This window comes from Carcharhinus amblyrhynchos, chromosome 7 (genome assembly GCF_965287045.1).
Source record: "Carcharhinus amblyrhynchos chromosome 7, sCarAmb.v2.hapA, whole genome shotgun sequence".
NCBI classification, from domain to species: Eukaryota; Metazoa; Chordata; class Chondrichthyes; order Carcharhiniformes; family Carcharhinidae; genus Carcharhinus; species Carcharhinus amblyrhynchos.
In genome coordinates this window covers 127,676,985-127,699,115 of record NC_137330.1, presented here as the reverse complement: position 1 = coordinate 127,699,115, position 22,131 = coordinate 127,676,985, and the positions used below count along the sequence as shown (strand labels likewise).

General features: G+C 43.9%; 1 protein-coding gene across 1 annotated transcript in view; it reads right to left on the bottom strand.

Annotated features, from left to right (window-relative positions):
- LOC145345624 (dynein axonemal heavy chain 8-like) overlaps positions 1 to 22,131 on the bottom strand; it is a gene marked incomplete at its 3' end in the record, with an annotated part of 1,250,971 nt that overhangs the window by 489,966 nt on the left and 738,874 nt on the right. Inside the window, exons 36-37 of the mRNA XM_080193458.1 lie at positions 12,507 to 12,607; positions 655 to 792 (exon numbers count right to left, since the gene is read on the bottom strand). Of these exons, the coding sequence (XP_080049584.1) occupies positions 655 to 792; positions 12,507 to 12,607 (239 nt within the window). The remainder of the gene's footprint in view (positions 1 to 654; positions 793 to 12,506; positions 12,608 to 22,131) is intronic.

The window sequence follows — 22,131 nt, the reverse complement described above, 5'->3', positions numbered from 1 at the left end:
AAAAGCTCAACCAAATTTGTGAGGCATGATCTTCCTCATACAAAACCATGTTGTCTATCGCGAATGAGATTATTCAGTTCTAAATGTGCATATATCCTGTCTCTAAGAATCTTCTCCAATAATTTCCCTACCATGGACGTCAAGCTCACTGGCCTATAATTACCCGGGCTATCCTTGCCACCCTTCTTAAATAAATGAATCCACACTGTATTTATCACATTTCCTCATGAGTGATTGGTGCCTTGCATCTTGTGTAGTAGGTAAGTCCAAGATAATATGATAACATAATAACAACACAAACCCCTGCAATTATGTCCTAGGCCTTCAACTGCCACAACTATCTTCTTTTGTGATAGGTATGATTTGAACCAATGGAGAATTTTCCCCCTGATTTCCATTGATTTTTATATTTTTTTCAGGCTTCTTGATGCTACATTCGATCAAAAGCTGCCTTGATGTTAAGGGCATTCATTCTCCCCTCACCTTACTGGTGAAACTGTAATGGAATATTCCATTTGTTAAGCTCATTGGTATACACTTCACAGAGTGCTCAAACATAATAAATACTGAAATAATTGAATGTGTAATTAAACATACTCTTTATCCAATTGTTAATTTGGTTAATTCAGTTAACCAAAATGTTAGTTCAATTACCTGTTCTGAAATTCCAAGAGTTCAGCATTAATCTTCTCAATATCTAGGTCAGTCCATAGAATATCATAGTAACCACTGATATTATTCATCACAGCATCATACAAACTGTACAATTTCTGTAATAGTCCCAGTTCCTTTCTGGAGAGAAAGAAAATAAGAGCATCACCAACTAATAATTGCAAAAATTCAATATTCTATCTTTTCCTCAAGTGTTTACATCTGTGAACAATTATAACAAGAGACCAAAATGTGCATGGATGAAGTGACCCCGCTCAATGATGAAAATTCAGAGCCCAGTTTCACACAGATTGAGAAGCCTGTGAGAATAACGAGGTCAGGTTGAGAGATCCGCTCCCATGTGAAAGGAAGTTTCTCTTCCTTAAGATTTTGAGCCAATCAGCTGACAGACAGCTTTTCAGTCCCCACAGCACCATCTGGAGAAATGGCCACTGTTGGCACAACAGCGAGCCTCCAACAAACATAGTTGAAGCAGGTAAGTGTGAGGGTTTAACTGGCAAAGGTTTGTGGCTGTGATCAGGAGGGAAGCAGTTGGAACAAGCAGATTGGCATATATATGGGTGGTGGGTGATGTTCCACTGGTGTTAAGTGTCAGGCAGCTGGGTACCCAGAGCCAAGCTCATGTTCATCTGGCAGTCTCATCATATGATGTAGGCACCCACTAATGCTGATAAAATAGTAATGGCTGTGAGATGAGATCCTCAAGTGAGCATTACTATGGCCATTTCAGGCCCTCAGTTGGACCAAGTTAAGCATGGACACTTTTGATAAAATTCCAGAGGCAGTTTAGAACATAGAACATAGAACATTACAGCGCAGAACAGGCCCTTCAGCCCACGATGTTGCGCTGACCAGTTAAAAAACAATGACCCTCTAACCTAAACCAATCCCTTTCCATCCATAAACCTATCCATGGATCTCTTAAACGCCCCCAAACTAGGCGCATTTACAACTGCAGCAGGCAGGGCATTCCAATCCCTCACCACCCTCTGGGTAAAGAACCTACCCCTGACATCCGTCCTATAACTACCCCCCCTTAATTTAAAGCCATGCCCCCTCGTGCTAGCTTTCTCCATCCAAGGAAAAAGGCTATCACTGTCCACCCTATCTAAACCTCTAATCATCTTATATGTTTCAATAAGATCCCCTCTTAGCCGCCTTCTTTCTAACGAAAACAACCTCAAATCCCTCAGTCTCTCCTCATAGGACCTCCCCTCCAGACCAGGCAACATCCTGGTAAACCTCCTCTGCACCCTCTCCAAAGCCTCCACATCCTTCCTATAATGTGGGGACCAGAACTGCACACAATACTCCAAGTGCGGCCGCACCAGAGTTGTGTACAGTTGCAACATGACGCTGCGACTCCTAAATTCAATCCCCCTACCAATAAACGCCAAGACACCGTATGCCTTCTTAACAACCTTATCCACTTGATTCCCAACTTTCAGGGATCTATGTACACATACACCTAGATCCCTCTGTTCATCCGCACTATTCAGAGTCCTCCTGTTAGCCCTATACTCGACACATCTGTTATTCCTACCAAAGTGAATTACCTCACACTTTTCCGCATTAAACTCCATCCGCCACCTCTCGGCCCAGCTCTGCAACCTGTCCAAGTCTCCCTGCAAACTATGACACCCTTCCTCACAATCTACCACACCTCCGACTTTGGTGTCATCAGCAAATTTACTAATCCACCCAACTATACCCTCATCCAGATCATTAATAAAAATTACGAACAGCAGTGGCCCCAAAACAGATCCCTGAGGCACACCACTCGTAACTGAACTCCATGACGAATACTTACCATCAACCACCACCCTCTGTCTCCTATCTGCTACCCAATTCCTGATCCAATTACCTAGATTACCCCCAATCCCATACATCTGCATTTTCTGCAGAAGCCTTCCATGGTGAACCTTATCAAACGCCTTACTAAAATCCATATATACCACGTCAACTGCCTTACCCCCATCCACCTCTTTGGTCACTTTCTCAAAAAACTCAATAAGGTTAGTAAGGCACGATCTACCTGCTACAAAACCATGCTATCTCCAATCAAATCATTACTCTCCAAATAACTATAAATCCTATCCCTAATAATTTTTTCTAAAACCTTGCCCACAACAGAAGTAAGACTCACCGGTCTATAATTCCCGGGGAAGTCTCTGTTCCCCTTCTTAAACAATGGGACAACATTCGCTATCCTCCAATCTTCCGGCACTATACCTGAGACCAACGATGACCTGAAGATCAGAGCCAGAGGCTCTGCAATCGCCTCTCTTGTCTCCCAGAGAATCCTAGGGTAAATCCCGTCCGGCCCAGGGGACTTATCTATTTTCAAACCCTCAAAAATATCCAGCACATCCGCCTTATCAACTGCAATACTGTCTAGTTTACACCCCTGTAACCCAGTGTTCTCCTCAGCTACATTTATGTCCCCCTGCGTGAACACCGAAGAGAAATATTGGTGATATGGAAATAGTGCCCGCTACATGGCCCTTGATTTTATGATTCCAACAAGCAATTGCACATCAGGTGGGGGGTGGGGGGTGGGGGGGGGGGGGGGGTGGGGGGACGGTGGTGAGGGGGGCTGATCACAAAAAACTGTGTAGTGGTCAGATTTTTCAAATGACATAGTGAACTGGAGACCTCCAAGTAAGTTCTGGTTTAATGTAGGCATGGCATGTGAGGGACTGGATGAAAAAGTCACTTGTGGGAGTTGTGTACAGGCCATCCAACAGTAACCACAGATTAGGATGGAATTTAAAAGAAAAATAATGGGAACTTGGCAAAAAGGTATGGCAATAAGCAAGGGGAAGGGGCTTTTAATCTTAATATTCTGAAGGGAAAAACAGTAAAATGGGGAGATAAGAACACTGGTCTGAACTGGTCTCGTATAATTTAACATGGAACACCAGTAAAATAGGAAAATAAGAATACTTGTCTGAACTGCTTTTAAGGATGGCATTGTGGCACAGTGGCAAGGATTGCTACCTCACACTTTCAGGGATGCAGGTTCAATTCCAGGTTCGGATGACTGTGTGTGTGGAGTTTGCACGTTCACTGCGTGTATTTAGGATCTAGATAGGCTGGGCGAATGGGCCAGGAAATGGCAAATGGAATTTAATGTTGGCAAGTGTGAGGTGGTCCACTTTGGTAGGAAGAATGGTAGGAAGGACTATTACTTACGTGGCGAAAAACTGCAGCAGGCGACGGTGCAGAGGGACCTCGGGGTCCTTGTGCATGAGTCGCAAAAACCCAGCCTGCAGGTGCAGCAGGTGGTCAGGAAGGCGAATGGGATGCTGGCCTTCATAGCGAGGGGGATTGAATATAAAAGTAGGGAGGTCTTGCTGCAGCTGTATAGGGCATTGGTGAGACCGCAGCTGGAGTACTGTGTGCAGTTTTGGGCGCCGCACCTGCGCAAGGATATTTTGGCCTTGGAGGGAGTGCAGAGGAGGTTTACTAGGCTGATACCGGAGTTGAGGGGGTTGAGCTATGAGGAGAGGCTGAATAAACTAGGCTTGTACTCGTTAGAGTTTAGAAGAATGAGGGGAGATCTCATTGAGACGTATAAGATGATGAATGGGATGGATAGGATAGAGGTGGAAAGACTCTTCCCGCTCAAAAAAGACAGTAGGACTAGGGGGCACAGCCTCAAGATAAAGGGGGGGCAGTTCAGAACGGAGTTGAGGAGGAACTTCTTCACTCAAAGGGTGGTGAATCTCTGGAATTCTCTGCCCGTTGAAGTGGTGGAGGCTGCCTCGCTAAATATTTTTAAGAAGCGGGTTGATGGGTTTTTGATAAGAGAGGGGATTAAGGGTTATGGGGAGAGGGCGGGAAAGTGGAACTGAGCCACGACAGATCAGCCATGATCTTATTGAATGGCGGGGCAGGCTCGAAGGGCCAGATGGCCTACTCCTGCTCCTATTTCTTATGTTCTTATGTTCTTATGTTCTTATTTCCCCCCACAGTCCAAAGATGTGTAGGTTAAATGGATTGGCCATACTGAATTGCCCTTAATGTCTGAAGATGTGCAGGTTAGGTGGATTAGCCATGGTAAGTGTGCAGGGTTACAGGGATAGGACAGAGGGAAGGGCCTGTTTGGAATGCTCTTTCAGAGTGTTAGTGCAGACTTCTAGGTAGATTTGAATAGTCGGCTGGGCAAACCAAGCCTAAATCCAGAGTTCATAGAAAGTTTAGAGAACAACTTCTTAGTTCTGGAGCCAATCAGAAACAGGCAGTTTTAAATTTATTTACTAGTGTCACAAGTAGGCTTACATTAACACTGCAATGAAGTTTCTGTGAAAATCCTAGTTGCCACACTCCTCCACCTGTTTGGGTACACTGAGGCAGGATTTAGCATGGCCAACACTTCTAACCAGCATGTCTTTTGGACTTTGTATTGTTCAACAAGATAGCTAGATAAAATGAACCAGCAAATTAGGTCAAGGATTGTTTGTAACATATATAAATGATTTGGAGGAAAATGTAACTGATTCAATTAGCGAGTTTGCCCACGACACAAAGGTTGGTGGATTTGCGGATAGCGATGAGGACCAAAAGAGGATACAGCAGGATGTAGATCAATTGGAGATTTGGGCGGACAGATAGTAGATGGAGCTTAATCCGGACAAATGTGAGGTAATGCATTTTGGAAGGTCAGAATAAACATAATTCCTCGGGGCGAAAAACTGCAGCAGGCGACGGTGCAGAGGGACCTCGGGGTCCTTGTGCATGAGTCGCAAAAACCCAGCTTGCAGGTGCAGCAGGTGGTCAGGAAGGCAAATGGGATGCTGGCCTTCATAGCGAGGGGGATTGAATATAAAAGTAGGGAGGTCTTGCTGCAGCTGTATAGGGCATTGGTGAGGCCGCAGCTGGAGTACTGTGTGCAGTTTTGGGCGCTGCACCTGCGCAAAGATATTTTGGCCTTGGAGGGAGTGCAGAGGAGGTTTACTAGGCTGATACCGGAGTTGAGGGGGTTGAGCTATGAGGAGAGGCTGAATAAACTGGGCTTGTACTCGTTAGAGTTTAGAAGAATGAGGGGTGATCTCATTGAGACGTATAAGATGATGAATGGGATGGATAGGATGGAGGTGGAGAGACTCTTCCCGCTCAAAAAAGACAGTAGGACTAGGGGGCACAGCCTCAAGATAAAAGAGGGGCGGTTTAGAACAGAGTTGAGGAGGAACTTCTTCACTCAAAGGGTGGTGAATCTCTGGAATTCTCTGCCCATTGAAGTGGTGGAGGCTACCTCGCTAAATATTTTTAAGAAGCGGGTTGATGGGTTTTTGATAAGAGAGGGGATTAAGGGTTATGGGGAGAGGGCGGGAAAGTGGAACTGAGCAGCGACAGATCAGCCATGATCTTATTGAATGGCGGGGCAGGCTCGAAGGACTAGATGGCCTACTCCTGCTCCTATTTCTTATGTTCTAGAAATAAAAATTCCAACAGGAGATATCGCCAACTATGATGTTAAAGAACATAGAACATAGAACATAGAACATTACAGCGCGGAACAGGCCCTTCGGCCCACAATGTTGCGCCGACCAGTCTTATTTTTTTAAAAAAAAACATTGACCCACTAATCTAAACCACTCCCTTTTCGTCCATAAACCTATCCACCAATCTCTTAAACGCCCCCAAACTAGGCGCATTTACAACTGCAGCAGGCAGGGCATTCCAGTCCCTCACCACCCTCTGGGTAAAGAACCTGCCCCTGACATCCGTCCTATAACTACCCCCCCTTAATTTAAAGCCATGCCCCCTCGTGCTAGATTTCTCCATCCGAGGAAACAGGCTATCACCATCCACCCTATCTAAACCTCTAATCATCTTATATGTTTCTATAAGATCCCCTCTTAGCCGCCTTCTTTCCAGTGAAAACAACCCCAAATCCCTCAGTCTCTCCTCATAGGACCTCCCCTGCATACCAGGCAACATCCTGGTAAACCTCCTCTGCACCCTCTCCAAAGCCTCCACATCCTTCCTGTAATGTGGGGACCAGAACTGCACACAGTACTCCAAGTGCGGCCGCACCAGAGTTGTGTACAGTTGCAACATGACGCTGCGACTCCTAAATTCAATCCCCCTACCAATAAACGCCAAGACACCGTATGCCTTCTTAACAACCTTATCTACTTGATTCCCAACTTTCAGGGATCTATGTACACATACACCTAGATCCCTCTGCTCCTCCACTCTATTCAAAGTCCTCCCGTTAGCCCTATACTCAACACATCTGTTATTCCTACCGAAATGGATTACCTCACACTTCTCCGCATTAAACTCCATCCGCCACCTCGCGGCCCAGCTCTGCAACCTGTCCAAGTCACCCTGCAAACTTCGACACCCTTCCTCACAATCTACCACACCTCCGACTTTGGTGTCATCAGCAAACTTACTAATCCACCCAACTATACCCTCATCCAGATCATTAATAAAGATTACGAACAGCAGTGGCCCCAAAACAGATCCCTGAGGCACACCACTCGTAACCGAACTCCATGATGAATAATTACCATCAACCACCACCCTCTGTCTCCTATCTGCTAACCAATTCCTGATCCAAGTACCTAAATTACCACCAATCCCATACATCTGCATTTTCTGCAGAAGCATACCATGGTGAACCTTATCAAACGCCTTACTAAAATCCATATATACCACATCTACTGCCTTACCCCTATCCACCTCTTTGGTCACCTTCTCAAAGAACTCAATAAGGTTAGTAAGGCACGACCTTCCCGCTACAAAACCATGCTGACTATCTCTAATCAATTCATTACTCTCCAAATAACTATAAATCCTATCCCTAATAATTCTTTCTAAAACCTTGCCCACTACAGAAGTAAGACTCACTGGTCTATAATTCCCAGGGAAGTCTCTGCTCCCCTTCTTAAACAATGGGACAACATTCGCTGTCCTCCAATCTTCCGGTACTATACCAGAGACCAACGACGACCTGAAGATCAGAGCCAGTGGCTCTGCAATCACCTCTCTTGCCTCCCATAGAATCCTAGGGTAAATCCCGTCAGGACCAGGGGACTTATCTATTTTCAACCCTTCTAGAATATCCAACACATCCTCTGTATCAACTACAATACTTTCTATTTTACACCCCTTCACCCCAGTGACCTCCTCAGCTACATTCATATCGTCCTGTGTGAACACCGAAGAGAAATAATGGTTCAATGCCTCTCCAATCTCTTCCGGTTCCACACACAACTTCCCCCTACTGTCTGTAACTGGCCCTAATCTTGCCCTGACCAACCTTCTATTCTTGACATACCTATAGAACGCCTTAGGATTCTCCTTAATCCTATCAGCCAAAGTCATCTCATGCCCTCTTCTAGCCCTTCTTAACTCCCTCTTCAACTCCCTCCTAGCCAATCTAAAGCTTTCTACTGCACTACCCGAGCCCTCAAGCCTCATCCGAACATAAGCCTCCTTCTTCTTCCTAACCAACAAATCAACTTTTTTCGTGCACCACGGTTCCCTAGCCCTACCAATTCCTCCTTGCCTGACAGGGACATACCTATCACAGACCCACAGTAGCTGCTCCTTGAACAAACTCCACATTTCAGACGTTCCTAGTCCCTGTAATCTCCTAGTCCAACCAATGCTTCCTAATTCTCTCCTAATGGCCTCATAGTTACCCTTCCCCCAGCTAAAACTACTGACCCGAGGTTCATGCCTATCCCTTTCCATCACTAAGGTGAACGTAACCGAATTGTGGTCACTATCACCAAAAAGCACACCAACTTCCAAGTCTAGCACCTGGTCTGGCTCATTTCCCAGAAGGAGGTTAAAGATAATATCAAACATAATAATTATGCACAGATGGATGGAATGTTCGAAGTTTGGAGTTTCTATATTTTAAAGAGAAAAGTGAGCAAACTTTGCATAGAAATTGAGTCTGGGGAAATTAATAATGGAAAATAAGGAGATGGCAGATGAATGGAACAGAGACCAAAAAAAAATTAGAAAGGTCAGCAGGTCTGGCAGCTGTGGAGAGAGAAAATAGAGTAATAAAAAATCTCTTTTGAAAAGCAAGCTGCTGATTTGCCTTGAAGCAATCTTAAAGAGGCATCACTGATTTGTGTGGTAACAGATTCAAATCCATGTGTTGTGGATCAGTTTGGGGAAAAGAGATCTGAACTTAAGTTAAGATTATTTGGAACTGTTTAAAATACTGTGTATAGTCATTTTCTTAGTTAAGTGTACTTCAAGTTTACTTTATTATTGTTTATTTTGTTCCTCGATCAACATTTATTTTATTAAAATCATCACAAAAAGTCAAGAATATAATTACAAAGATCAAAGAAAATTACAGCACAGGAACCAGTCCCTTCGGCCCTCCAGCCTGCACCGACCATGCTGCACATCTGAACTAAAATCCCCTACCCTTCCAGGGACTATTGCCATCCTATTCGTGTATTTGTCCAGAAGTCCCTTAAAAGTCACTATCGTATCTGCTTCCACTACCTCTCCGGCAGCAAGTTCTAGGCACCCACCACCCTCTGTGTAAAAAACTTGCCTCTTACATCTCCTTTATACCTTGCCCCTCACACCTTAAACCTATACTCTCTAGTAATTGTCTCTTTCACCCTGGGGAAAAGCTTCTGACTATCCACGCTGTCCATGCCCCTCATATTCTTGTAGACTTCTAATGAGGTTGCTTCTCATCCTCCATTATTCCAGTGAGAACAAATCGAGTTTCATACTATATCAAATCATACAAATATAGTTGAGGGCAATTGTTTCAAGATTCCCTTCTGGCGTTTGAACCCCAGGGCATTTACTATCAGCCATTTATATAACACAGGAGACATTAAATAAAAATGTCATGGCACAAACAGCAAAGGGAATGGTAATGGTTATCAAGCGAAACAAACATTGATCCAAAGTGAGTATTCGCTTTGTCTGAAAGTAGAAACTTGAAAATTAAATAGACCGCATTAGATAGAAAAGAAAATGAACCAAAATGAAGAACAAAATGAAGAACAGGTAGTATGGGCTGAGATTAGGAACAGGAAAGGAGAGGTCACCCTGCTGGGAGTTTTTTATAGGCCTCCAAAAAGTTCCAGAGATGTAGAGGAAAGGTTTGCAAAGATGATCCTGGATAGGAGCGAAAGCAACAGGGTAGTTGTTATGGAGGACTTTAACTTTACAAATATTGACAGGAAAAGATATAGTTTGAGTACTTTAGAGGGGTCAGTTTTTGTCCAATGTGTGCAGGAAGGTTTCCTGACACAGTATGTAGATAGGCCAACAAGAGGTGAGGCCACATTGGATTTGGTGCTGGGTAATGAACCAGACCAGGTGTTAGACTTGGAGGTAGGTGAGCACTTTGGTGATAGTGACCACAATTCAGTTATGTTTGCCTTAGTGATGGAAAGGGATAGGTATATACTGAAGGGCAAAAGTTATAGCTGGGGGAAAGGAAATTATGGTGATTAGGCGAGATTTAGGAAACATAGGTTGGAGAAGGAAACTACAGGGGATGGGCACAATTGAAATGTGGAGCTTGTTCAAGGAGCAGCTACTGCGTATCCTTGATCAATATGTACCTGACAGGCAGGGAGGAAGTGGTTATATTTGTGTCTGTACTTCATTTTATTTTATCTGAATCTTATTTTATAATCTTTATTTTACTCAATTCTTAATTCTTAAATCTTCCTTTTCTAACAAGATCTTGAGAGGTTGCTGTACCTCAAGCTTGTGTTGAACTTCAATGGCACAGAACAGAAATGTGAGTGTGGGAGTGAAATGGTGAATTAAAATGGGAAAGTGATTGAAGTACAAAGGGATCTAGGTGTTCTAGTGCATGAATCACAAAAAGCTAGCAAGCAGGTCCAACAAGTAGTTAAGACAAACAACATCTTGGCTTTTGCTGCAAAGGGGTTGAAGTTTAAAAATAGGAAAGCTTTTTTTGTAATTGTATAGGGTTTTGGTGGGGCCTCACCTGGAATGTTGTGTATAATTTTGGTCCCTTTACCTAAAAACAAGATACAGTAACATTGGTCAGAGCTGCAGTCCAAAGGAGATTCACCAGGCTAATTCCCGGATGAGAGTGTTGTCTTATCACGAGAGACTAAATAGACTGAGTCTGTATTCCTTGTAGATGAGAAGAATGAGGAGTGACCTTGTTCAAATATATAAGATCCTGAGGGGTTTGACAGGGTAGACAGCGAAATGTTTTCACGAATGGGATGGTCTTGAACAAGGGGACACAGCTACAAGGTAACTGGCCAGTCATTTAAAACTGAGACGTGTAAAATTTTCTTCTCGCAGAGGGTGGTGAATCTCTGGAATTCTCAACCCGAAAGTGTGATGGATGCTTGGTTATCAGAAGTATTTAAAGCAGAGGTGGATAAAATATTTGAGAGATTGAGTTATAGAGGGCAATGGGGATATGGCACAGAAAAGGAGTTGCATGGCATAGATCAGCCATGATCATATTGAATGGCAGGGCAGGCTTGAAGGGGCTGGTGGCCTAGTCCTGCTGTTATTTCTTGTGTTTCTTGTGTTGCACCAGAAAGATCAAGGTCATGCTTGCAGACTGAGCTGAAGGGTTCTGCAAAGCAGTCACCCAGCATACATTTGGTGTCCCCAGTGTAGAGGATACTGCATTGTGAGTAATGAAAACAGTATACTAAATTGAAAGGAGAGCAAGTAAATCACTGCTTCACCTGGAAGGATTGTTTGGGACCTTGGATGGTGAGGGTAGAGGAGATAAAAGGGCAATGTTCTAACTCTTGTGATTGCATGGGAAGGTACCGTTTGAAAGGGATGAAGTGTTAAGGGTGATAGAAAAGAGACAAAGGAGTTGTGGAGGAAATAGCCCCTTAGGAATGGGGAGGTGATGACCTAGTGGTATTGTCGCTAGACTATTAATCCAGAAACTCAGCTAGTGTTCTGGGGAGCCAGGTTTGAATTTTGCCAAGGAATTTGAATTCAATAAAAAAAATCTGGAATTAAGAATCTACTGATGACCATGAAATCATTGCCAATTGTTGGAAAAACTCACCTGGTTCACTAATGTTCCTATGGGAAGGAAATCTGCTGGCCTTATCCAGAGCTACAACAATGTGGTTGACTCTCAACTGCCCTCCAAAGGCAACTAGAAATGGGCAGCCAGCACCATCCAGGTCCCATGAATGAATAAAAAAAGGATGTTGACAGGGGAGTGCGGGTGGGTGGGGGGGGAAGATGTATTTGGTGGTGGCAGAAATTCATGGCAGAGGTGGAGATTAGAGATGACGGTTTGTTCGCTGCAGGAGTAAATTACACTCAAACTTTATTTGACATCATGCACAGGTGAGCTGCGCTCTTAAATGATGCAATTCATGTGGTGTAGGTACAGGGATGGAGATCCTGGATTTTAAATCAGTGAACCACTAACAAAGAGGGAACAGCAATATATTTCCAACTCAGAATGATGTGTGACTTGGAGATGGTGTTCCCATGTATCTGTTGCCCTTGTCCTTTCAGATGGATGGCCATTCAGTCCATCATATCTGGGCTGGTTTTTTGAAAGAGTACTTTTTTCATGAGTTATTCATTCACTGCTACTCCTCTCCAGCTCCTTACCCACATATTCTTCTAAGTGCACATGGCAGAGATTCTAGCCAGAATCCACCAACCTTGTCTGTATCTGAGATTCTCTGGTTCTGCTGGTGTGAATGGAGATCTGTCTGAGCGTCAAATTCTCCGTTCTCCCTGGAGTCATGGCAGGGCATACAAGACTGGAGAATTTTGGCCTCTATATATGGGTTAAGGGCAGAAATAAATTAACACTTGGTCGTTCTATATGAAATGCAACTTACTTATTTTTCTGCAGTACTTCATAATCTTGGATTGGCAAGCCAAATAAACGCTCTCCAGAAGAATATGTCACAAACTTCCTCCATAAGTCGTCAAACCAACTCTGAAACAAAGTGGGAAATTGAGATGAGGATCAGTGATTGTGTTAATATTCTTAGTATTATGGATAGATCATACAATTCTTTCCTTTACCTACTTGCAATTTTTACAATTTTGCAATTAGCGTTGGCACAAAATGTAATCAGTTTGCCCCAGTGCTGATTGATTGTAATTATTCCTGTTCACAAAATAACAACTCTTTAATTCATTCACAGAATGTGAGCATCGCTGGCAAGGCCAACATTTTTTGTTCATCTCTGACGGACATTACAAGGCAACCATATTGCTGTGGATCTGGACTAGAGACAAGTTGATTGGAGTTTTCTATAGGCCCCCAAATAGTAATCGAGATGTGGAGGAGGAAATGGCAAAGCAGATTATGGATAGGTTTGGACGTCACAGGATAGTTATCATGGGTGACTTTACCTTTCCAAATGTGGATTGGAAACTTTATAGGTCGAATAGTTCGGATGGGACACTTTTTGTACAGTGTGTGCAGGAGGGTTTCCTGGTACAATGTGTGGATAAGCCGACAAGAGATGGGGACCACATTGGACTTGGTACTGGGTAATGAACTGGGCCAAGAGTTAGATTTGTTTATGGGAGAGCACTTTGGAGATAATGACTACAATTTGGTGTCCTTCATTATTGCAATGGAGCGGGATAGGATCACACGGCAGGGCAAGGTTTATAATTGGGGCAGGGGTAGTTACGATGTGATTAAGCAAGAATTAGGGAGCATAAGATGGGAACAGAAATTGTCAGGTATGGGCACAAATGAAAAGTGGAGCTTATTCAAGGAAAAGATACTGTGTGTCCTTGATAGGTATGTCCCTGTCAGGCAGGGAAGAAATATCTGAGTGAGGGAACCATGGTTCACCAAGGAGACTGAATGTCTTGCCAACAGCAAAAAGGAAGCATATGTAAGGATGAAAATACAAAGTTCAGTTGGGTTGCTTGAGGGTTACAAGGTAGCTAGGAATGAGTTAAAAAAAGGGCTTCGGTGGGCTCGGAAGGGGCATGAGAACTCCTTTGTCGGTCGGATAAAGGAAAACCCCAAGGCTTTTTACTCTTATGTGAGAAATAAAAGAATGACCAGGGTGAGGTTAGGGCCAGTCAAGAATAGTAGTGGGAAATTGCGATGGAGTCAGAAGAGATAGGAGAGGCGTTGAATGAATACTTTTCTTCAGTGTTCACAAAGGGGAGGGGCCATGTTTTTGAGATGACAGTGTGATACAGGCTGATAGGATAGAGGAGGTAGATGTTCTGAGGGAAGGTGTATTAGCAATTTTGAAAAACCGGAGTGTCGATAAGTCCCCTGGGCCAGATGGGATACATCCTAGGATACTTTGGGAATCAAGGAATGAGATTGTGGAGCCTTTAGCTTCGATTTTTGGGTCCTCACTGTCCATGGGGATTGCGCCAGATGACTGGAGAGTGGTGAATGTTGTTCCTCTCTTCAAGAAAGGAAATAGGAATGACCCTGGTAATTATAGGCCTGTTAGTCTTAATTCGGTGGTAGGTAAGTTAATGGAAAGGGTCCTGAGAGATAAGATTTATGACCATTTGGAAAGATGCAGCTTAATCTGGGATAGTCAGCAGGGTTTTGTGAGGGGTAAGTCCTGCTTCACAAATTTGACTGAATTCTTTGAGGAGGTAACTATGTGTGTAGATGAAGGTAGAGCAGTTGAAGTTGTAAATAGATTTTAGTGAGGTGTTTGATAAGGTTCCCCATGGTAGGCTCATGAAGAAAGTAAGGAGGTGTGGGATAAAAGGAAATTTGGCCGATTGGATAATTAACTGGCTGTCTCATAGAAAGAAGTCTCACAACAACCGGTTAAAGTCCAGCAGGTTTATTTGATATTAAACACCACAAGCTTTTGGAACATTGTTCCTTCGTCAGGTGAGTGGAGAGCTCTGATCAGATCTCCACTTGCTTGATGAAAGAATAGCGTTCCGAAAACTTGTGACGTTTAATATCAAATAAACCTGTTGGGCTGTAACCTGGTGGTGTGAGACTTCTTACTGTGTTTACCCCAATCTTACGCCAGCATCTCCACATCATGTCTCATAGAAGACAGCAGGTGGTGGTGGAGGGAAAAGGAGCGTATCAAATTGAAAGTAAATGCATACAAAGTGGCAAAGATTGGTGGGAAACTAGAGGACTGGGAAATCTTTAACAGTCAACAGAAAGCCACAAAAAAAGCTATGAATTAAGACAGATAATGAGAGTGAACTAGCTCAGAAAATAGCAAAAGTTTCTACAAATATATAAAAAGAAAAGAGGAGTGGCCTCAAGTCACTAAAGCAGCTGTCTGTCACCACCCTCTGTTTCCTACCACTAAGCCAATTGTGAATCTACCTTGTCAGATATCCCATGTGCATTTGCCTTCTTAATAAATCTCCCATGTGGAACTTTGTCAAAGGCTTTGCTGAAATCCATGTAACCTACATCAACCACATTACCCTCATCCACCCACTTTTGATCATCTCATTTATATCCGAGTGGTTCTGATTTCCTAAGCATTTTCCCATTTAGAAAATAGTCTATACCTCCATTCCTCCTTCCAAAGTGCACAATCTCACACTTTTCCACATTGTATTCCATCTGCCTGTCTCCTAACCTGTCCAAGTTCTTTTGCGACCCCACCCCGCCCCCCCGCTTCCTCAGTACTATCTGTCCCTCTACATATCTTAGTATTATCTGCAAACTTACAACAGTGCCTTCAGTTCCTTCTTCCAAATCGTTAATGTATACTGTGAGAAGTCGTGGTCCCAGCACTGACCCCTGAGGTACACCACTAGTCACCGGCTGCCATCCTGAAATAGGCCACTTCATCCGCATTCTCTGCCTTCTGCTAGTCAGCCAATCCTCTATCCATGCCAGGATCTTACCCTTAACACCATGGGCACTTAACTTATTTAACAGTCTCCTGTGCGGCACTTTGTCAGAGGCCATCTGGCAATCTAAATAAATCACGTCCACTGGTTCTCCTTTACCTAACTTCCTTGTTACCTCCTCAAAGAACTCTAACAAATTTGTCAGACATGACCTGTCCTTGACAAAGCCATGCTGACTCAATCCTACTTATCATGCACTTCTGAATACTCTGCGATCTCATCTTTAATAATGGAATCTAAAATCTTGCCAATGACGAAAGTCAGACTAATAGGCCTATCATTTCCCATCTGCTGACTCCCTCCCTTCTTAAACAGCAGTGTTACATTAGCTTCTTTCCAGTCCTCTGGTATCCTCCCTGCCTCCAGTGATTCCTGAAAGATCAACACCAATGCCTCCACAATTTCCTCAACTATCTCTTTTAGGGATTCAGTCTCTTTGGAGTGCAGTCCATTCAGGCCAGATGATTTATCCACCTTCAGACCTTTCAGTTTCCACAGGACCTCCTTCTTAATTATGGCCACTACCCTCTCCTGTGCCCCCTGACTCTCCTGGAGCTCTGGCATCCCACTGGTGTCTTCTATCATGAAGACTGGCACAAAGTAACTATTCAGTTCCTCTGCCATTGCTTTGATCCCTATTATTACTACTCCAGCCTCATTTTCCAGTGGTCCAGTGGCTATTTTTGCCTCTCTCTTACCTGTTATATATTGAAAAATACTCTTCCTATTTTCTTTTATATTACCAGCTAGCTTACACTCATATTCTTCTCCCTTATTGCTTTTCTAATTGTCCTCTGCTCGCTTTTAAAGGCTTCTCACTGCTCTGGCTTCCCACTAATCCTGTCCACTTTTCTATGCGTTTTCTTTTGACTTTATGCTGTCCTTGACTTCCCTCATCAGCCATAGATGCCTCATCTCCCCTTAGCGTGTTTCCTCCTCATTGGGGTGAATTTCTGTTGTGCCTCCTGAATTGCTCTTAAAAACTCTTGCCATTGCTGTTGCACTGTCTTCCCTGCTAGGCTCCCTTTCCAATCAGGTATGGCCAGCTCTTCCTTAATGTCTATGTAGTTACCTATATTTAATTGTAATTCCATTACACCTGATTCCAGCCTTTCCCTCTAAAACTGCAGGGTAAATTCTATCGTATTGTGGTCACTGCTCCTTAAGGATTCCTTCATCATAAGTTCCCTAATCAAGTCTGCCTCATTACACATCACCAAATCCAGAATTGCCTGTTCCCTAGTAGGCTTTGTCACAAGTGGCTCCAAAAAAACCCCATCTTTTAGACATTCCACAAATTCCTTTTCTTGGGATCCACTACCGACCTGATTTTCCCAGTCCACCTGCATATTGAAGTCCCCAAGATTATTGTTATATTGCCTTTGTTATGTGCCTATTCTATCTCCTGATTTATTTTCTGCTCCACATCCTGATTACTGCTAGGGGGCCTGTACATAAGTCCCATCAAAGTCTTCTTACCTTGTGATTCCTCAACTCTACTCACAGAGATTCTATGCCTTATGATGCTATATCACTTTTTGCTGTCGATTTAACTTCATTCCTTATTAACAATACAACCCCGCCCCCAGCCCTTCTGATAGGACAAATATTCTTGGATATTTAGATCCCAGCCTGGATCCCCTTGCAGCCATGTAGTGATGCCCACAACATTGTACTGGCCAATTTCAATGATAGACAAGGGAATTAAGGGATGTGGGGAGAAAGCGGGAAAGTGGAACTGATCCACTTCAGATCAGCCATGATCTTATTGAATGGCGGGGCAGGCTCGAAGGGCTAGATGGCCTACTCCTGCTCCTATTTCTTATGTTCTTAACAAGCTCACTTATCTTGTTCTGTATAATGTGTGCACTTAGGTACAACGCCTTTAGTCCTGCATTGACCATCTCCCTTCTCATACTTGTCATCTTTTTTGCTCTGCCTGAGGATAGATTCCTGCCACCTTCTATTCTCTCTGTTCTATTACGTAGTCTGGAAACTTTAATAACCTCTCCTGAGCCCTCAACTCCATTAACCTGCACTTCTAGCCTCTCCTTTAACTTTGATTTTCTAATTCGCCATACAACTGAACCTTCCCCCCAGCTATTCAGTTTAAAGCGCTATCTATACCCCGAGTAATACAATTCACCAGGATTCTGGTCCCAGCACGATTCAGATGAAGTCCATCCCATCTAAACAGGTCCCCACTTCTGCAATACTGGTGCCAGAACTAAGGAAGAAGCAAACAGATGGGCCAAGAAAAATAATAGGTCTGAGGATTGGGAGCAATGTAGAATTCAGCAAAGAAGGACAATGGGATTGATTAAGAAGAGGAAAATCCAGTACGAAAGTAAGCTTGCATGGAACATAAAGACGGACACTAAGAGTTTCTATAGATACGTGAAGAGGAGAAGTTGGTGAAGACAAATGTAGGTCCCCTACAGACAGAAACCAGGGAATGTGTAATAGAGGACAAAGGAATGGCTGAGCAATTGAATATCTACTTTGGTTCTGTCTTCACAAAAGAGGATACAAATCAAACACCAGATATGTTGAAGAATGCAAGATTTAGTGAGAGGGAAGAACTGAGGGAGATCACTATTAGTAGAGAAATGGTGCTGGGAAAATTGATGGGATTGAAGGCAAATAAATCCCCAGGACCTGATAATCTATGTCCCAGAGTACTTAAGGAAGTGGTTCGAGAAATAGTGGATGCATTGGCGGTCATCTTCCAGGATTCTTTAGTCTCTGGGACAGTCCCTGCAGTTGGAGAGTAGCTAATGTCACTCTAATATTCAAAAAAGAAGGGAGAGAGAAAACAGGGAATTAAACCGTAACATTGGTAGTGGGGAAAATGCTCGAATCCATTATCAAGGACTTTATGGCAAAATGTTTAGAAAGCATGGCAGTATCAAACTGAGTCAGCATGGCTTAATGAAGGAGAAATCATGCCTGACAAATCTGCTGGAATTCTTTGAAGATGTAACCAGTAGAGTTGACAAGGGAGAACCAGTAGATGTGGTATATTTGGAATTTCAGAAAGCGTTTGACAAAGTCCCATGCAAGAAATTATCATGTAAGATTAAAGCACATGGGCATGGGAGAAGTATATTGAGATGGATAGAAAACTGGTTGGCAGATAGAAAACAAAGAGTAGGAATTAATGGTGCTTTTCAAATTGGTAGGCAGTAACCCGTGTGGTATCACAGGGATCGTGCTGGGATCCCAGCTATTCACGATATATTAATGATTTGGATGAGGGAACAAAATGTAACATCTCAAAGTTTGTAAATGATACCAAGTTGTGTGGGAGGATGAACTGTGACGAGAATGCAGAGATTCTTCAGAATGATCTGGACAGGTTGGATGAGTGGGCAAATCAATGGCAGGTGCAGTATACTTTGGATAAATATGAGGTTATTCACTTTGGAAGCAAAAACAAGAAAGCAGATTACTACCTGAACGGCTGTAAATTGGGAGAGGGGAGTCTTCAGTGGGACCTAGGTGTCACTGAAGGTAAACATGCAGGTGCAGCAGACGATAAAGAAGGCAAATGGCATGTTGAGAAGTTTCGAAATCAGGAGGAGGGATGTGTTGTTGCAATTATACAGGGTCTTGGTGAGGCCACACCTGGAGTATTGTGTGTAGTTTTGGTCTCCTTTTCTGAGGAAGAATGTTCTTGCTCTCGAAGGAGTGCAGTGAAGGTTTAGCAGGCTGATTCCGGGGATGGCAGGATGAGGAGAGATTGACTAAGTTAGGATTGTTTTCACTGGAGTTCAGATGAATCTCATAGAGACTTTTAAAATTCTAACAGGACTAGACAGGATAGATGCAGGGAAGTGGGCGAATAGGGGAGTGCAGAACCAGGGGTCATGATCTGAGGATTCAGGATAGACTATTTAGGACGGAGGTGAAGAGACATTTCTTCACCCAAAGAGTGGTGAGCCTGTGGAACTCATGACCACAGGGAGTAGTTGATGCCAAAACAATGAATGCAGTCAAGAGGCAGCTGGATGAAGCATTTGGGGCAAGTGGGATCAAAGGTTATGGGGAAAAAGCAGGATTAGACTATTGAGTTGAATGATAAGCCATGATTGTAATGAATGGTGGAGCAGGCTCAAAGGACTAAATGCCCCCTTCTGCTCCTATCTTCTATGTTTCTATGTTTCTATTCCTCAGAATTAGGTCCAGCATGGCTCCTTCCCACGTTGGATCCTCTACATATTGGCCTAAGAAGTTTTCCTGTATACATTTTAGGAACTCTATTCCATCTAAGCCCTGAACATGTTGGCTATCCCAATTAATGTTCAGAAAGTTGAAATCACCTAATATAGAACAAAGAACAACACAGCACGGGAAACAGGCCCTTCGGCCCAACGAGCCCGCGCTGCCGTCCCACTGTCTCAGTGACCTATTCATGATTTTAGTCTACGCCTAATGTGCGAGGATCAGGGAGGTCCAATTTAGGGACAATTTAGTACCCAATCAATCAGCCTAAAAGCACATCTTTGGGATGTGGGAGGAAACCGGAGTGCCCGGAGGAAACCCACGCAACCACGGGGAGAACGTGCAAACTCCCACAGACACAGGCCCAAATCCATGTGTCCGCACAGCAACAGAGATAGTCTCTGAGCTGTCATGTTGCCCTCGAGATGGTCCAGTTTAAGCACACTAACGACATGAAGCAACAGGCAACTCCCGAAGCAACGTCCAAGAGCAGCCCACTACAACCTGCCGCATGCATGCCCCTTGCTGGACTTAAATGCCTGTGGAGACAAAAAAATTCATTATTAAACAGGCAAAGACTGTAACATCCCTGAGGCAAAAACGTAATCCCAAGCCTACAATGTTTAGTAAGGCCTGCTATATCCCCCTATATGTAGCCCGCTCATGTGGCTGTCTAAGTGACTCTTAAACAACCCTAGCGTGCCTGCTTCCACCACCTTACTCGGTAGTGCATTCCACACCCCCACTACCCTTTGCGTGAAAAACTGCCCTCTAATATTTGTCTTATACCTAGCCCCCCTCACCCTAAGCCCGTGACCCCTCGTTCTATCCATTTCTAATAGCGGAAAAAGCTTACCACCATTTACTCTATCTATCCCCTTCATAATCTTATAAACCTCTATTAGATCCCCCCTCAGCCGACGTCTCTCAAGGGAAAACAGCCCAAGTTCGTTCAATCTTTCCTCGTAAGACAGCCCTTCCATACCAGGCAGCATCCTGGTAAATCTCCTCTGCACTCTCTCCAGGATCTCTACATCCTTCCGGTAGTACGGCGACCAGAACTGTACGCAGTACTCCAAGTCAGGCCTAACCAACGTTCTATACAACTGCAACATCAGACTCCTACTCTTATATTCTATACCTCTTCCTATGAAGGCTAACATACCATACGCTTTCCTCATCACATTCTGCACCTGCACCGACACCTTCAGGGACTTGTGCACTTGCACCCCCAGGTCTCTCTGCGTATCTATACTCCGGATAGTTCTACCTTTTATCGTATAACTCCCCTCCACATTATTCCGGCCAAAGTGCATCACCTCGCATTTCTCCGGATTAAATTCCATTTGCCATCTATCTGCCCAATCTACCAGCCTGTCTATGTCCTGTTGCATTGCCAGGCACTGCTCCTCAGTACCCGCCAATCCAACCATCTTAGTGTCATCAGCAAATTTGCTGATCACACCACCTACCCCCTCTTCCAAGTCATTAATATATACCACAAATAGAAGAGGTCCTAGTACCGAGCCCTGCGGCACACCACTGGTGACAGACCTCCAATTGGAAAAGGAGCCTTCCACTACTACTCGCTGTCTCCTCCTCCCAAGCCAGTTCTCCACCCATCTACATACCTGGCCTTGTATCCCATGAGCCTTCACCTTTTCTATCAGCCTACCATGAGGGACCTTGTCAAACGCCTTACTGAAATCCATATAGACGACATCAACGGCTTGTCCTTCATCAACCGTTTTTGTCACCTCTTCAAAAAATTCCACTAGATTCGTAAGGCACGACCTCCCTGTAACGAAGCCATGCTGCGTATCCCTGATCAGATTGCAGCGCTCCAGATGTTCATACATCCTATCCTTGAGGATCCTCTCCATTAGCTTGCCTATAACTGAAGTCAAGCTCACTGGCCTATAATTCCCTGGGTTATCCCTCTGACCCTTTTTAAACAACGGTACTACATTTGCAATCCGCCAATCCTCTGGGACCTCACCTGTGTCCAAAGAAGAGACAAAGATTTGCGTCAGAGGCCCAGCAATTTCATCCCTCACCTCCCTTAGCAGCCTGGGATAGATGCCATCAGGCCCAATATAATTACCCTCTTATTATGTTTACATCCTTCTGTGAATTGTGCATGTATTTGCCCTTCAATTTCCCACTATCTGGGAGTCTATAATAAAAACCTAGCAACATAGCTGTCCCTTTTTTATTCCTAAGCTCTACCCACAAATCTTTGTTTGATGCTCCCTCCAAGATATCATTTCTACTTACTGTAGTAACTGTTTCCCTAGCTAATAAATCAATGCCTCCTCCTCTTTTATCCCCTCCTCTGACTCGCCTGAAGATTCTATATCCTGGAACGTTGAGCTGCCAATCCTGCCCCTCACTTAATCATGT